Source organism: Trichoderma asperellum, chromosome 4, assembly GCF_020647865.1.
Source record: "Trichoderma asperellum chromosome 4, complete sequence".
NCBI classification, from domain to species: Eukaryota; Fungi; Ascomycota; class Sordariomycetes; order Hypocreales; family Hypocreaceae; genus Trichoderma; species Trichoderma asperellum.
Window position 1 is genome coordinate 1,282,139 of NC_089418.1, and position 16,668 is coordinate 1,298,806.

Below are 16,668 nucleotides of genomic sequence, written 5' to 3' on the forward strand. Positions count from 1 at the left end.
TTACTGTATATTGTCTCAAATGCATTGCATACCTCCCAAATCCTCATAAATACTAAGATATGTATATGTACCCCCCCGATAACCCCGAGACATATCATTGAAGTCTCTTTCAGTAACTAACACTATATATCTGCCAGTAATCACGCCCGCCCATCAACGTAGCATAACTCGACGTCCCCCGCCCCCCAATAGACAAGTAACTCTGTGTGCCCTTCACCTTGATGATGTACCCCCTGCCTGCTGTATAAGTCACGGTAAAGACCACAGCCTTACTAGGGTCACTGCAAAGAAGCTGGCTCTCGCAAATGTAAAACTTGCCGCTGTCGTCAGAAAACGTGAAATCAGTGCCGCCGATTACCACGGCGTGGGCAATCCATCGCTGAGCTGGATTGTCATGCCGCGGTGTAGTACGGCCCAGCACAAGGGCACGTTGAAAGGTCGTCTTCTGAGCGAGGGCGAATCCGTTCAACTCGAGAACGAGGTGGCGTCCTTCGGTGAGCGTTCCACGGATAGGCTTAAACCCTTGTTGGACCTGGGTAGTCATGTCGTCAATCACACCTGGGCCAGTGTAAGGCACCGGCGGCTGTGTGTTGCCGTAGAGTGACTGGCAGTACGAAGACCCGTCATAGTTGCCGCTGGAATCGGTGTGAGGCGTCTGCGGCGTGGGAATAGAAGGGATGGTATAGTCCGGGTTGTCAAAGTCAAACGCGTCCGTCAGGTCAGACATGTGGCCCCGGCGCCACGGCACCATCTGGTCGGTCGTGACGTTGCGCCCCTTGGCGGCCTGCCACTTCTCGACAAACATGATTTGCGAGTTGTGGTCGCTGTGGGCCGTGAAGACGCCGCCGTTGCGAGTCCAGGGGGAGACGATGTAAAAGGGCAGCCGGAAGCCGGGCCCGATGAAGGTGTATCCGACTTGGCCGTAGGGGTCCTGGATCCATTCCCCAGCGGTGCCGTTGGGCGATCGATATGGGTCAACGTGGTCGAACCAGCCACCAGTCTCGTCATAGGAAACAATGAGAGCCGTCTTATTGTACTTGGGCGAGTTGAGCACGGCTTGGGCAACCTGGTATTGGAGCCACGCGCCATCGTGGGGAGAATACGGCGGATGCTCTGATAGCTCCATGGGCGCAACAATGTAAGACACCTCCGGCAAGGTTCCATTGGCAGCCTGCGCGTAAAACGTGTCAAGAGTCAAGCCCTTCATTCCTCTGTTGTAAAGGCTGGAGCCTGGAGCCGCGTTCTGGAATTGCTCAAATCGGGCGTAGGAATTATCGTCAAAGTTGTCAGCATCTTGGAAGACTTGCCAAGTGGTTCCGGCATCCTCGTAGAATTCGCCAACCGTCTTCCACTTCAGCGGATAGCAGTTGAAGCCGCCGGTTTCGCAGCCCGGAGTGATGTTGTTGTCAATGTATGGGTTGCCTCCCTCACTGGGCGTCTGAGGACCTCCAGGCGCGTTGATGCTGCCGGACAGCCAAGTGACTCTGTTGGGATTTGTGGCGGCAACAACACCCTCCTGCGTTTCTTATCAGCCCACTTTTGTTCGAAACGCAGAGGGTCATGGTTGTATAACGTACCTGGTACATATCCCCAACCACAAAATTATCTGCCAAAGCCCACTGGATGGGAATGTCCTGTTGCTTGTAGAAACCAATACTGTAGGGGCTGTTGTCTACCGCCCAGTGGTCATTGGTACCGTCATTCCAGGCAGCATGGTTCTCGTACCAGCTATTGGTACCACTAAGCATGCATTGGGTGGCCCCGGTCCAGTTACCACCGAGATAGTTGATGTACCAAGGATTGACATAGTTGGCAGCTGTGGTTAATGAAGAGTCAGTTATCTGTTTCCAGACTGGCACGCCGTCATTCATCTGTAGATTCGCATCGCCGAATCCTCGAACTCCTGCCATGGTACCAAAGTAGTGATCAAAGGCACGATTCTCTATATATCATTCACGTGTTAGTAGGCCTCGATACAGGCGTGAAAAGAGTCAACATACCTTGCATGAAGAGCACCACATGGTCGATATCTTTCAGACTTCCAGCCTTGACAAGATTGATGATGGAAAATAGGGTGGCCGAAGCAGACCCCAGGCCTCGAAGGAGAGCCATTTTTGGTGACTGCAGCAATACACTGATTGAGGCTGAGAAAGCAGGCTATCCTATCCACTCTGTTTCATTCAAGAAGAGGAAACGGTTCAAGCATATTTTAAGATTAAACCTGTCGTACAAAGTATATAGCACTATATATATATACATACGATCAGAGTGACCCCTCTCATGCAAATGTCTCTCTCTGGTTTTCTGTATTCCAAGCACCGTGATTTGCCGATCACAATGTAGCATCGAGGTCTCAAGCGCGGCCGTCCCTGCCGAGCCGCTGTATTCCATCGTGCGGTTAAACAATAGGATATACATCCAGTGTCGCATCTACTACTATCCTTCTGAGGGTCGCGGAACCGAAACCGGAAGGTCAGTCATTGACAGCGGCGGGCAGATGATCGCCGTGGGGTCAGAAGCTTGTGCCCGCCTGTGTAGCATTGAATGAGAAAAGGCCCTCCCCCCAGCCGCGAGAGAAAATTCTCCCACTTTTTAAAAAAATGGAAAAGATGAAAAGACCTGAAGATCGCTGGTGATGCTTCATGCAAGGGATGCCATTGGCTATTTGTGTTGAGGCAGATGCTGGGCGGTGGCCAGGCTGTCGAGACATGTGCCAAGAAGAGGCCAATAGCAGCGTTACCGCAGCCCTCGTGATTGCAGCTGTGGTTGGCTGAAGCTGGCAAGGCTCTGCAGGGATTGGGAGACTTAGCGCAAGGGACTTTGTCTTCTGCCAAGGATTTGAAGGGAACGGTTCCACAGGCCGCAGGATAAGTGAAGGCCCGGAGACTAAGACGACGGCTAATATAAGCGACGTGGCGGAAAAGCCTCATAGATCCATGAAGCCAGGGCGTCTATGATGAAGAAGATGAAAAAGAACAGCCATCGGAGACAGAGGGATAGGCAGAACAAGCCAGTAAATGTTAATCTGAGCTGAGCTCGTACGCGTACAAGCTAAAGCGGATCTGTGGAATTCAAAGCCACAACGAGGCGTCTGCACTAGCCGGAACACCTGAACCTTGGCCAAACCTCGCTTCTCTGTGGGGCCTCTGCTAGAACGGCTGTGATCCCAGCCATCGACAGATAGATCAAAGACGGATTGGCCTGTCTCCACGTGCTGGCCAATGCACGGCAGTCAGTGCCGACGGACATACACTTACGTATATTCCGCGCGTCCCTTATATAGTATCGCTAGCAAACGGCGGCGTTGTGGTCCGACCAGCGCCGCCCTTGAAACTCTTCCCTACTATGATGTATTGCTCTGTTCTCCTACCTTGACTTTTCCCTCCTCCGGATGGTCTTATGACATCTTACGGAAGATTTGGCTTCCAGCAAACAAAACATGAGGGACCACTCCGAGGACCGACGTCTGCTTGACGAGGTAGACGGAGACAGCGACGATGTGGCTTCTCAGCTGAGCGTCAACGAAGAGGCAGGCCTCGTTCCTGAACCTCTAACACGCCCAAAATCCAAATTCACGGCCATGCGGATCGTCGGGCTCCTTATTGCTCTCAGTCTCGCCTCAGTGGTCGTCCTCATCTTTGCTATTGATCGCCATACCCGCAACTTAATCGACGAGAGCCAGCTCGCTATCCCTCTACATCCGGTCGAGCACTCCACAAGAGATCCTACCACTTTGACTTTTGAATGGCATGTCACCCAGGGCACCAGAACCCCAGATGGAGTGGAGAAGCAAGTCTATCTCGTTAATGGTGTGTATGAACCTATGCAGAGTCCTGCAGCCACCGAGAGGTTGTCTGGACTAGTTTATTGACGCTCATTATAATCGTAGGACACTTCCCTGGACCAACCATCGAAGGTCGATCCGGAGACCGTATAATCGTCCGTGTCTACAATGACCTCAAGGATGAGGGCGTTTCCTTGCACTGGCATGGCCTGCGTATGCAAGGCTTCAATGCTATGGATGGTGCAGTAGGCTTTACCCAGTGTCCAATCTCTCCTGGAACTTCATTTGTCTATGACTTCCGCATCCGCGACGACGAACACGGAACCTTTTGGTGGCATAGCCACAATCAGCTGCAGAGGGCAGACGGGCTCTTTGGAGGACTAGTAATCCACGAGCCCCGCCGTCGTGATGCCAACGCAGCTTTGCAAGACGAAGCATTGCTGTTAGTCGGTGACTGGTTTCATCGTAAGCAGAGCGATGTCCTTGCCTGGTACTCCAGCCCAGCAAGCGCAGGCAAGGAGCCCGTTCCTGATTCCGTGGTTATCAACGGCCGTGGTCGATATGATTGCTCAATGGCTGTGCCCGCTAGGCCGGTCAAATGCGAGGCAACGGCCTTGAGTGACTTTCCACCTCTGATCAAGAAGTCTACCGGAGAAACGCGCCTTAGGGTGGTGAATACAGGTACAGTCGCAGGCTTGACCGTAGGAGTTGATGGTGCATCACTCCAGCCGTTGGAAATAGACGGAGGCTGCAAGGTTGATCCGAAGGCCGCTGATTCTGTCGGAACCCTATATCCTGGCGAGAGAGTTGATCTGCTTCTCAAATGGAAGAGCGATCGGGCCGCAGAGCCGTGGTTCAACGTCTATCTAGACCATGAGTGAGTATTCCAGCCAGTCCCTTTCTGCTTACCATGTTACTATGACCTGGTTGAAATACATGACTGACGCATGATTAGAAACCTCGGCTTTGGAAATCCGGCATTAAACCCTAACCATACCTTTCCTGCTCTTCCTAAAACCGTAACCGGTCACGATAGGGAACATGCGTCCCTCTTGAAATTTCGAGACCACCATGTGGACCTTGCCACACTGTCTTCTACAGAAGAACAGACTCATATTGTCACTGCGGAGGAAGAACAGACAATTCTGTTTTACGCTTCGACCCAGACGCTCGCAGTGAATGGAAACATACCTCTTGGGTTTATGAACCATACATCATGGCATCCCCAGTCGTTGCCACTGCTATCACAGAATCGTTCATCGTGGGATGATAAGCAGCTCATTCCCTTCATCCCCAGTGGATCAAAGCCAACAAAGGTCAAGCTTGTGATTAACAATCTTGACGATGGCTCTCACCCGTTTCACCTTCACGGATACTCGTTCTATGTGTTGTCCTCGTTTCGTGCTGAAAGCGGTAGCCTGGGCAGCTATAACCCTTACGCGACCCCGGAGAGCGATTCTCCAGGCAAGTGGAATCGAGAGCGGCCTCTTCGAAAAGACACCGTCAGTGTACCGAGGAAGGGGCATGTGATACTCAGCTTTGTAGCTGATAATCCTGGAATGTGGATGTTGCATTGCCATATGTTGGTACATATGGGAACGGGCATGGCTACCGGTTTTCAAGTAGGAGTTCCAGGGGATGAGGAGCATATATACGGATTAGACGAGTCAGCAGCGAGATTGTGCAAGGCATGAGGAGGAAATAATCAAGATACCCCAAACATAGTGCAAGTACAGCGTTAAATGAAATGAATGAACGAATGAATGAATAAAATTTGATGAACTCGTCGTGAATTCATAAAGTGGTATTAAGATATACAGGAGAATATGAACAATGGGTGGGGGTATATTTTCCAAGAAATAAACATCATATCCAAGACATAAACTTTCCCTCAACGGGGAATTTTGCTTTTTTTGTTCGTAACAATTACCACAGCATCCAAGAATATATAATAGCAATTAATGAAAGGACTGGTATCCAGACGAGAGAATCTGGATGCCTTAGACTCCGTGCAACGTTCTTCTCATCGCTCTCGTTGTCAGAAGGCGCGGGTACTGGAACAGGTACTCCAGTTGGTACGGTTGGTGGTGCTCCGGCAAGGACCTTGACGCCGGAGGGATACTCGATGTTGTAGACGGGATCGCCTTTGAGTTTGTCGGGGATGCCTAGGGTGCCTGGACAGGTTGGCTGGTTGGCAGTGGGCCAGTCTAAAGAACAGACCTGGTCTTGTCCAAAGGTGCAAATCGAATCCAAGATGTTGTATAAAACGTAGTTGCCTCCAACCCAAGAATTCTCCTGCTCCAGACAGCTGGCCAGGAAGTTCATGCTGTTCGCCGCACTCAGTGGAAGCTTGCCGCCCGCTGTGTAAATCAGATCGGCACATTTGGACGCATCGACGTTTTCCGTCGTCATTTCCATGGGCCCTCCCGCAACGGGCTTTTCCGTGGCTGAATAGCCGGTAACGAGGTAATTCCAGGCATCGTAACTGATGTCGTGCGCGCCCTGCGATTGGTCGACGCGAAGGAGGTAGACCTGTCGGTCCTGGTACGAAAGAGACACGCAGATGTTGGTGCAGTCGACGGAATTGGGCCAGTAAGCGATTCGATTGGTGTCGACCTTGCAGCCCAGGACGCCGACGGAGGATGAGTAGCTATCGTGGGGAGTCGCCCAGACGGTGGTAGTTGAAGACGATGAGCTGCTGCTGCTACTGCTGCGAGGGATTGAAGCAGCGAGCGCAGGGCTCGCCAGCGTAAGCGCTGAAAAGAGAGAGTGGAGGTGCATTGCCATCACCGGAAAAAAGTGGTTCGTCAAAAGTGGTTCGTGGTCGTCATAAGGAACGGATGAGACCGCGAAGCATTGCCGAACGGGTCAGGAAACAAAAGAATGAATGGCGGCGATGGCGCCGAAGCAGTTGAAGCTCGGGATGGTGTCAATCAACGCGTGGCTGCGACAATGAAAAGAGAGTGTGCAGAGGAAGAAAAACCTCGCTTGACAATCGCGATGCACCAAATCTGGGGGAAATTTGGTGGTCAGGGGATTGTCAGGCGGGCTAGGCGGGTTTGGGACTAGCTGCTGCAGCCGTTGCCGATGGAGCCGTCGCGGGAAAAACGTGGGCAGCTCCACCGGTGCTCCAGAGGACACGAGAGAGGCAAGGCAAGGCATCGTTTACGGCAAAGGCCATGTGGAGTTTTTGTGGCCGTCGGAAGATCTGGAGAAGGGAAAATTCGATCAAGAACAACTCCATTTTGTTGCGGAAATCACACCACGGGGCTGGCAGACAATCAGGTTATCAAGTCGTGTGGAGAAGTCAGTCATATTACGGTACTAGAACTAATGAACAAGTAAGACATAGCCGGTGCCCTTTTTTGTGTCGTTTTGTTTCCCACTTTCCGGCTTTGGGCAGAATCAAGTCAATCCTCAATTTTTTTCCTCCTTTCTCTCTTTAAATTTTACTTTATTTTCATTTCTTTATTTCTTAAAATGCAGCGCCTCCTTAACCTTGTCCATCGTTGAATGGCGACCCTGTTTCTGTTGTCCAGTCTCGGTTTGTTTTGTTGCCTCGAGAGGCTCCTCGCCCATATCGGGCTGGGTCAATGCATGGTCGCCATGAGACTACACAGCAATAATGATTAATGACATTTCTATCGATGGAAATAATAAAAGTCGATACTACGTACGCGTTGCTCCTCAAGCTCGGCATCGTGAATGAGGTCGTGCGTCTCAATCGCCGCCTCGTCTGTATATCCGCCCGTGGTATTCATGGTGGAGTATAATAGAGTCTCAGTTGTGTAATATATTCAACTGCAAGTAGGAGAAATTTTTAGAAATTAAGCTCACAAAGAAGTGGCGAGGAGGAAACTAGCTTTCTTATAGCTGTCTAGAGAGCTACCAAAGAGAGTTTCGTCATATGTGTACAGCTGTGATCGTCCGATGCCATCAACGTCATGATGAGAGCTATCAACCCTAAAAGCTCGATTTTGAACGGCAATACCCCGCGTTGAAGGCGCAGCCATCACCAGCTGTCAGGCGATACAGTCTCAATGAATGGCGAGGACTGTATGCCAAACCGGGTTTCGGCTGGCGCCGATCCGTGGCATTCCTACTGTGCTCCATTGTTGTCGCAATGAATGACATTCGTTTGGCGGGGTCTCATCGAGAGACACGAAGCTCATTGAAGCTTTCGGCTAGGGGAATTTGATCGAATTAGAATAAAACCTAATCGTTTTTCTTTTGCCGTATTCGGTATGAGTTGTTCAAATGCCGTAATTCCTATTATTAACAACCTCGTGACCTCTTTGACTTCATACGAGAAAGCTGTGAGAAAGGGACTTCATCAAACATCGCGTCTACACGCCGTGGTGACAATGATGATGAATAGAATGTATTTTAATGATATACATTTCTATACTTCTCACTTACATTAAGCAAGAGACTTGCGCGGTGGGCCAAAAAGGGGTATGGGGCATTATCACAGTGCTGTTATTTATAGCAAATGGTATGTGAATGAGACACTACCTGATAGTATAAGCATGAAAGAATAAATATACATCCACAAGTACCCCCAGCAAAGCTTTAACTTTGCGGCGTATCTAGAAATTGCAGTCCGTTGTTGTTGCTAGGACATATACAGAACGCATGCAAATAGGGATCTCACTTAGGCAGTCCACCGTGTAAATATTCAAGACACGAAGGTATGTCAGCACCTTGTAAAAAGTATTTACAACGGCGACTTAATAAACGTGTAAAAATTGATCCATGGTATTTGGCCGATATTATCCGTTGTTGAATACATTCATCGCAGTTTTACTAGAGTATCGTGATGTAGAGTTTCATTAGTAATTTTAGCATACTCTATGGTTCTACCTGGTAGAATTTTAGCTCCTCCAGAGACAAAAGAGAGAGAACTGAATAGAATACCATCATATGGAAGATACAGCGCTGCTAGAGTGACTCAGACTTGATATTGTGCCAGATTAGCGTACTCTTGCCTTTTTCGTAAGATCTATCCCCTTTAGTCACCTTATGATCCAAAGAATATATGCAAGTTTTCAGAACATTTGCAACAGGGTTTTTGAGAATATTGTTGAAGACTGAACTCATCAATCCTACATGCAGTCATCAAAGATAACCCTCCGTGTGTCGACAGTCACTCGGCCATAGCCTCGTGCCAAATACATCACTGGTTCATACTTTGACATCTTTGAGCATCATGAAGCATCATGAATATACAAACTCATAATAACGGCAGCCTGGTGACGGAATCAGCTGCATGTCCTTTGAGGTTACATCGCGATGCCTCCAGCCGAGTTAGCGACTCGGGCAGAGCAGCGACATATTTATCAGGTACATGCAGAATGGTGAGCTTGCGAGGAGGTCTTGGGACCGTGAAGTTGCGTCCTCAAGAGCCTACAAATATGTTATCAGATGTTATTACTATTGCGCATCTGGCGCCAATACATCCTCTACTGGCTGTCGACGACTAAACACCTTGTCTTGAAGCGGTCAGCTTCAAAGACCTCCACTCTTGACTGACATGAAACGCCACCTCAAGAAAAAAGACTAGACTTCAAAAAAATAAAAATAAAAATAAAGTTGTTTGCTCTAAGCCTTTAAAAAAGAAAAAGGCAATCGAAGCAAAATGGAACAAATGCGAGACACACACATAATCAACATCAAAGACCATCACGCGAACCCAGAGGCCGAATCATGAGGCACTCTCCCAGCGACCGCCAGAGGAACTCGTGCCACAACGACCGGCTCAACTTTCACTGTTTAGCGCCAGCAAGGGCCACGTCTTCCACTACGTAGTGCTAGTACGTGTATCACCCCACGTCCCGCGAAGAATTCCCCTCCCAACCGCTATATCTCCGCCGTGGCCCCGCATCGTTGTAGGGCGCTCTAGCACCGATAGCGCGCAATCTGGGAGGCATCTCGGGCCCCTAACGTGCGCTAACATGGATGCGCAGGGAGCGCCTGGCCTTGTCCGGATGCCACTAACGACGAGACACTCGTGATGCGGGCTTGACGCTAAAATGGACGGAGACGAGGAGGGCCATGACGATGAAGTAACGACGCCATCACGCTGCGTTTCATGATGTGGCTGCTGGGCCGTGCCCGGCGGCTCCGTATAAAGAGATCGCCGCAGACTTCTTCCCACTAACATCGGCTTCATCGCGTGCGAGACTTCTCTCTCTCCCTCTCTCTCTCCCTGACAGGTTCCGCAGTTGATCTGCCTGATCTGCGGCCCAGTGAGAGAATTAAATGCTCGATATTCTCCATATTGCGCTCCCTGCATAAATCCAAAAACCATGAGGTTCCCTTCATTGTTTCCGGCGGCGACCGCTGCCATTTCGCTCTTTTTCACCGCATCGCCATCGTCGGCTGCTGCCATCATGTCACCACGCGATGCCGTTTCCCCTCCCGGGACACTCTCCCTCGACGTCGGCCAGTCGCTCTTCACATTCAAGTACTCGACGCCGAACCCGGACCCCACGAATTGGATCGCAGTGTATCATTCATACTATGGCGGTCCTGTCGAACAGGAATTCGTTGCTGGTTCGCTGGACTGGTCGTATGCGCCTGATGCGACGGGCGAGGTGGTGGTCGATGTCTCAAATCTCTCTCCAGGCTTCTACAGGGCTTATTTCCTGGCAAAGAGCGGCTACCAATGGCTTTCGAAGCCACTCGACGTCATTATCCCTGGCTCCGGCCCCATTGAATTCGTCACCGATCGGATCATCACCCAGAATGCCCGACAAGGGAGCGCCTTCAAAGCAAAGCTCGGCCGCCTGATTGCTAATCCCAAGGACAACGACACAAAGTTCACCAAGATCACCAGTTATGGCACCGACTGGGTGAATGTCTCCAAGGACGGAACCATCTCTGGCACCCCCGGAAAGAAGGACAAAGACACAAACTTTGTTGTTAAGGCGACTGCCAGCGATGGATCTTCTGCGACGATCAAAGTCCAAATCCCAGTGCGGAAAGCCGGCGAGCCGCTCGTTGAGGAAATAAAGGTCATGTCGTACAACATGTGGTTTGGCGGCACAAATGTGAAGGACTATCACAACAAGCAGATCCGCTTTCTCATCAACACAAACGTCGACATTGTCGGTGTGCAAGAGAGCTGGAATGGCCAGGCAACTCGTCTTGCTCAAGCGCTCGGGTGGTATTACTGGCAGAGCCCCAACGAAGTCGGCATCATCAGTCGTTACCCCATTGTGGAGACGTTCCCAGAACAATCTGCCGGCGGATCCATTCGCATCGAGCTGGACGGTCGTGAGAGTGAGCTTATAATGTGGAATGTTCATCTGGGGTTTGATCCTTATGGTCCGTACGACTTTTGCTACGAACACATGCCTCTGGCCCAAGTCCTCAACCGGGAGTACGAATCTCGACGCACTCCGCAAATCATGGAAATTGTCAGTGCCATGCAAGATGCTCTATCGGAGGCTGACGATATCCCCGTCATCTTGACTGGCGACTTCAATGCGCCATCTCACTTGGACTGGACGGAAGCAACCAAGAAGGCGCACTGTGGCTATGGCTTTGTTCCCTGGCCAAGCTCTGAGTTCCCCATCCAGTCGGGCCTGATTGACTCGTTCCGTGAGGCTCACCCCGACCCCAACGCTGAGCCCGGCATCACTTGGTCACCCATTTACCTCGATAACAATGGTCGACCCGAGCCGTTAGATCGCATTGATTTCGTTTACCACAAGGGCCAGGGCCTCAAGGTACTTCAGTCAGAAACGCTCGTCGCCGGCGAGCCCGCCGCAGAGCCAAATCATCAGAACAACGAATGGACGTCAGATCACGCGGTTGTCATGACGACTTATAAACTTGAACGATCTGATGGACGGGCAGAGTTGTAGGTTGACAAGGGGTAGATTCCGAAATCGTCTTGCATCGGAGAAGAGTTTCAGCGTGCGTATATAGTGGTTCTTGTCCCGGAGTTCGGCTGTTTATCCTAGAGGATAGATGGATGCTGCGGAGTACCATTCATTGGGTTGCATTTTGTTCTTGGGCGTTTGGCTTTCGCGTGCACATATTTGCGGGGTAGGCGCTTGTTATCATCAATATATATCTGGAGTATTTCGTACGTGCGATATATATCACGCAAGATTTGCGGGATTTAAACACAAAGAAAGCATTTCATCTCTTTGCACATCTTTTTTATTCAAGTAGGGATGGATGTTGCGCATCTCTCCTATATTTGTAGGCAATTACTAGTAGTGCCAGCTAAATGCAATCAATGCTAGGAAATTGGCGAATGGACAAACCAGAGAAAAAGGAAAGGAAAAGGAAGGACATACATATTAACGAAGGAACCAACCGAACGAAATACGACAACACCGACTGCTCCCTGTTCTGATCAAAAAAAAAAAAGAAGAAGAAGTAGAAAAATAGATGCCATTTTTAGTGAAAAAAATGGCAAAAAAACTGCGGCCTGTGTGGATCGAACACACGACCTTCAGATATCAAGTGACTTGAAGTTGAGGCTTCAGTCTGACGCTCTCCCAGCTGAGCTAAGGCCGCTAGTTGGAAAAAAGCCGCAATAGTCTAATTATGAAAGCTACACGCATGCGGGGGGCGGAGACCTCAAAGCAGACCGCGATGCCTTCGTTCAGCATAGCGAAGAATTCCATGTGTGCGATTAAGAAAAGGGTGATTGGAGAAAGCAAACTCTTCGATGAGATGTTGGATAGTCTTGCAAGCTGGACGACATCTGATGAACTTGGATATGGCTTCCAAAGACTGCATCAGCTCTCATCTCCGAAGAGCGCCAGGTCGCTGAAACTTCCGTGGTTCTTGTACTCCGTGAAGCTTCTTATTTTGGCTCATCATGCATGAAGGAGGAGAATCATATAGATAGTGGTTACCTCCCTGCGCAACCACCAGCCATGTTATATTCTCTCGCTAAGTGCAAGACTTGTAGCTTTTCTGCTCAACGTCAAAGTTTGTCCAATACATGTAACAAACACACTCGAATACTTCCAACTAGCACCCGTCTTAAAAGGAAACCATGAGACTTGATATGGCTCAACGAAGCTCAAATGCGGCGGCCGAAGACACAAACAAAGAATCGCAGTCCGAGAACATTACATTCCGAGTTCGCGGGGTGCCGGCGAACTGGGGCCGCGAACAACTGCAACACTGCTTAATGAATCAAGTAAATGGTCTGCATATGTCCATCAGGTCACTCGCTACTGAAGCTGGTGAACAATACCAATCAGCCACAATCGCATTCCAAAATTTGCCCCCACAGCTTCAAAATCATCTCAATTGGGACATCATTGTACCAGACACGTCCAATGCCGAGTTTGCTGGTGAACGATGCCTGAACATCGACAAAGACTTCTACGGCTTAACAACACTTTTTGCCCCGCCTCCACGCGAGCACAAGATAGAGTAGGTTTATACCGTGTTCTCTAAATCATACACTAACTTTAATACGTACATGTAGTATCATCGCATTATCTGGTCTCGGAAGTCACGCGTTCGGATCGTTCAGACAAAGAAAAGGGCCCAACATGTGGCTGCGTGACTCCCTTCCATATGATCTTACCTCAGAGACTACAAATAAACCAATGGCGAGGATAATGATATACGGTTATGAATCAGATGTTGTGAACAGCAACAACACGCAAAATTTAGAAGACTTGGCCACTGCATTCCATAATAGCTTACTCGCAATAGCAACTGGTTCAACGCTCAAGCCAATCATCTTCATCGGGCATAGTCTCGGAGGACTGAACATCAAGCAGGTAAGTTACGTGCGCAGTATATTCAAGAAGCTCTATTTTAATATCGTGTGTTATAGCTGTTAATATGTCTGTCGAGATCGGAATTCCAACAAGACAAAGAATTTCTCGGTGCCGTATATGGCGTTGTCTTCTTTGGCACTCCACACGATGGTATGGATATAAGGGCACTCATTTCCATGGCTGGCGACGGACCAAATCGATTTCTATTAGAATCTATCAGCCGCAATTCTCAGGTACTAAGTACTCAACAACGGGACTTTTGCAGCGCTTTAGAGGGGCAGAAGCAATCAGAGGTTTTCTGTTTTTATGAAACTTTAGAATCTCCAACAGCAGTTCAAGTATGTTTTTTTTTTCCTCAAGATATCATGACATATCTATCAGTCAACTAATCATAAGACGTAGGACGAGTTTGGGCGCTGGACAAACACTGGACATGCCGCAATTCTAGTTACCAAATCCTCAGCGACACATTGCCGCCCATGGGAAGACGGCCCAGAACACATTTGCGCCATTGCTCGCACACATTCAGGGATCGTGAAATTTGGACGTTACGATACTGCATATAAGAACGTCAGAGAGAGAATGAGAAGTCTATCCAAGAGGGCTCTCGCGGCGGGAGATCAACCGCAAGAAGAAACAGCAAAGTGTATGTAATCAATAGTACAGCTGCGATCTTTGCTTATAATAGGTCTAGTTCTCGTCCCGTATACACCAAATCCAGATTTTATCAATGGGCCTAAAATTCAAAGTGAGATTGAGTATCATTTCGGCCTGGGCGGTTATGGGGGCTTTCTCAGCCGCGTACAAGGGTTTCACTCTGTGGCCTTGGCGGCACAGGGTAAGTTTTGCTCATATTAATTAATAACTTATCATTCCTAATAGATTATAGAAAAACACAAATAGCAATAGCTTTCGCATATTGGCTCCAAGTAACGAGCCCAGATGTTTCGATATTCTGGGTTCCTGCCAGCAATGCCCATCACTTCCGAGAGGCCTATGCTTCGATTGCTGAAAAATGCAATGTGCCTGAAATTGATGACCCCGAATCAAACGTTTTATTGCTAGTTAAAAATTGGCTAGAAGCGCAGAGCAATTCGCAGTGGCTCATGATAGTTGACAGTGCCGATGATAAGGGGCTATTTTTCCCTTCTCAGAGAGAGAAGGATATTTCAGCCATGGAGACACAATTAGCCGGCGAAACCAACGGCTTAGCTCAATATCTACCAGTTTCCAACAATGGCTGGCTTTTATTTACCACGAGAAATAAGCAAACGGCAGTCGACCTATGCCAGGGAGGAGTCCCCATTGAAGTCCCCAACATGACTGCCAGAGAGGCCCACCAACTTGTGAAAGCCATTTTACCCGGCGCATTCTCCTCAACAGAAATAGCTGCTCTCTCCTCCAAACTTGAACATTTGCCGCTTGCGCAAGCGCAAGCGGCATCATTTATTCAAAAGAGCTGCACAACTATACGCGACTATATTGACCGCTTAGATAAGGGAGACTCTGCATTCATTGATCAGTTAAGCGAAGCATTTGAAACTGTGGGAAGAGACTCTAGGACGCCACATGCAGTCGCGGCAAACTGGGTCATTTCGCTAGAGAAAATCGAGAGAGACGATATGTTAGCAAGCGACATTTTGTCTTTCCTCAGTGTCTTGCATTATCAGGCCATTCCAAAGCACCTCATTGAACACTACTATCTCTCGCTATGCTTAGATGAGAATGGAAGTAGTAATTCATTTGCTCTTTCAAATGCACTAGGCTATCTTAGAGCCTATTATGTTATATCTGAGGGAACAGATCATCAAGATATAAACATGCATCGTCTCGTGCAGTTAGTGATACAGAAGTGGCTCGTAGCCAAAAATCGAATGGCTGAATACGTTCGACGTGCTATGATGGTCTTATTAGCCAATTTTCCAACCGAAAGTTATAGAACATTCCTAAAATATCTTCCTCATGCGAATTGTGTTCTGGGGAAAGGGGAAAGTAACTCAGAAGCTGGTTATGCAGCCCGAGCATCGCTTCTGCGTCAAATGATATTATACCTCTCCAGCAACGGCCACTATAATGAAATTTTACAAGAGTTAGAGGAACAGCTATTGCATATGACTCAAATACGGTTTGGGAGAGAGCACCCAAACACACTCGAACGAATTATGCACCTTGCCATCGTACACTTCAGACGTGGCCGACTAACAGAGGCAGAAATTTTAAACAAACACGCATTTGAGTTAAAACAGATGGTGCTAGGGAATGAGCACCCTTCAACACTCGACAGTATACACAGCCTTGGAGTATTATATCTAAATCAATATCGGTTAAAAGAGGCAGAAGACTTCCTTTCGTATGCATTCGAGCTAAGACAAGCGGTATTGGGAGGGGGCAATATTCACACGCTTGATAGCATGGGGACCCTTGCAAAAGTATATCGCTCCCAAAGGCGGATTGAAGAAGCAGAAAATTTAGAGAAGCGAACACTTGAGCTAAGGAGCATTTTTCTGGGAGTCAATCACCCGCGTACTCTGATGAGCATGCAAGATCGTGCAAGACGATACTGCGCTCGAGGCCACTTCAAAATGGCGGAAGACTTGATGATACAATTAATTGAATTGCAAAGAGGGATATTAAGGGTCGACCACCCAGATACCATTTCAAGCATGATATTACTTGCTAATATTTGCAGAGATTTGGGAAAACTGGACGTTGCAATACGTCTCATGGAGAGCTGTCTGTCAGTGCATAAGGCAGAGTTGGGACAAAACCATAGGCATACGGTAGGACTCGTAATAGTTTTGGAGAAATGGCGAAGAGAAGCTGATATTTGCGCTGTCAACTCGCCACGGAGGGCTTGGCGGAGGAGATATCAATCAGCAGATGTGTATGAGGAGGAGGAGGAAGGAGAGGAGGAGGAAGAGGGAGAGGAGGAAGAGGTGTGAGAAAAAGAAGGAGTTATGTAAACAATGCGCCGCTGGAGAGCCACCACGTTGAGCTAATTTGATACAGAATGTGAATTTCTATAGGTTCTTTTGGAAGTTTTCTTTTACACATATGTACTCGGTCACTCTATATAGCATCTTTCTTGTGCCCTTTAGTGCTTTTATTCTCTAGGTATAA

The 16,668-nt window shown here is 48.7% G+C and overlaps 6 protein-coding genes and 1 non-coding gene across 7 annotated transcripts; 3 read left to right on the forward strand and 4 right to left on the reverse strand.

Moving 5' to 3' along the window:
- Window positions 1-109: 109 nt before the first annotated feature.
- On the reverse strand, window positions 110-2,112 carry TrAFT101_006828 (uncharacterized protein; the record flags this gene model as incomplete). Its single annotated transcript, XM_024900611.1, has 3 exons — window positions 110-1,516; window positions 1,578-1,942; window positions 2,001-2,112. 3 exons carry the CDS (start codon window positions 2,110-2,112, stop codon window positions 110-112), a joined length of 1,884 nt encoding a protein of 627 aa, XP_024758476.1.
- An 894-nt stretch (window positions 2,113-3,006) lies between these two features.
- Window positions 3,007-5,661, forward strand: TrAFT101_006829 (uncharacterized protein). Its single transcript, XM_024900729.2, has 3 exons — window positions 3,007-3,809; window positions 3,890-4,661; window positions 4,740-5,661. The coding sequence occupies exons 1-3, from the start codon at window positions 3,440-3,442 to the stop codon at window positions 5,476-5,478; spliced, it is 1,881 nt and encodes a 626-aa protein (XP_024758477.2). The 5' UTR covers window positions 3,007-3,439; the 3' UTR covers window positions 5,479-5,661.
- Window positions 5,538-6,842, reverse strand: TrAFT101_006830 (uncharacterized protein). The gene has a single exon (XM_024910052.2). It carries the CDS (start codon window positions 6,569-6,571, stop codon window positions 5,711-5,713), a length of 861 nt encoding a protein of 286 aa, XP_024758478.2. The 5' UTR covers window positions 6,572-6,842; the 3' UTR covers window positions 5,538-5,710.
- A 239-nt stretch (window positions 6,843-7,081) lies between these two features.
- On the reverse strand, window positions 7,082-7,582 carry TrAFT101_006831 (uncharacterized protein). Its single transcript, XM_024902677.2, has 2 exons — window positions 7,462-7,582; window positions 7,082-7,396 (listed from the first exon to the last, which is right to left on the reverse strand). The coding sequence occupies exons 1-2, from the start codon at window positions 7,543-7,545 to the stop codon at window positions 7,253-7,255; spliced, it is 228 nt and encodes a 75-aa protein (XP_024758479.1). The 5' UTR covers window positions 7,546-7,582; the 3' UTR covers window positions 7,082-7,252.
- Window positions 7,583-10,092: 2,510 nt separating this feature from the next.
- On the forward strand, window positions 10,093-11,655 carry TrAFT101_006832 (uncharacterized protein; the record flags this gene model as incomplete). The annotated part of the gene is made up of 1 exon (XM_024900690.2): window positions 10,093-11,655. The coding sequence occupies one exon, from the start codon at window positions 10,093-10,095 to the stop codon at window positions 11,653-11,655; it is 1,563 nt and encodes a 520-aa protein (XP_024758480.2).
- A 569-nt stretch (window positions 11,656-12,224) lies between these two features.
- On the reverse strand, window positions 12,225-12,319 carry TrAFT101_006833. The gene has a single exon. It is a non-coding gene; the product is annotated as a tRNA-Phe (tRNA).
- Window positions 12,320-12,806: 487 nt separating this feature from the next.
- On the forward strand, window positions 12,807-14,451 carry TrAFT101_006834 (uncharacterized protein; the record flags this gene model as incomplete). Its single annotated transcript, XM_066127890.1, has 6 exons — window positions 12,807-13,192; window positions 13,248-13,548; window positions 13,605-13,886; window positions 13,951-14,194; window positions 14,243-14,386; window positions 14,438-14,451. The coding sequence occupies 6 exons, from the start codon at window positions 12,807-12,809 to the stop codon at window positions 14,449-14,451; spliced, it is 1,371 nt and encodes a 456-aa protein (XP_065984003.1).
- Window positions 14,452-16,668: the final 2,217 nt, after the last annotated feature.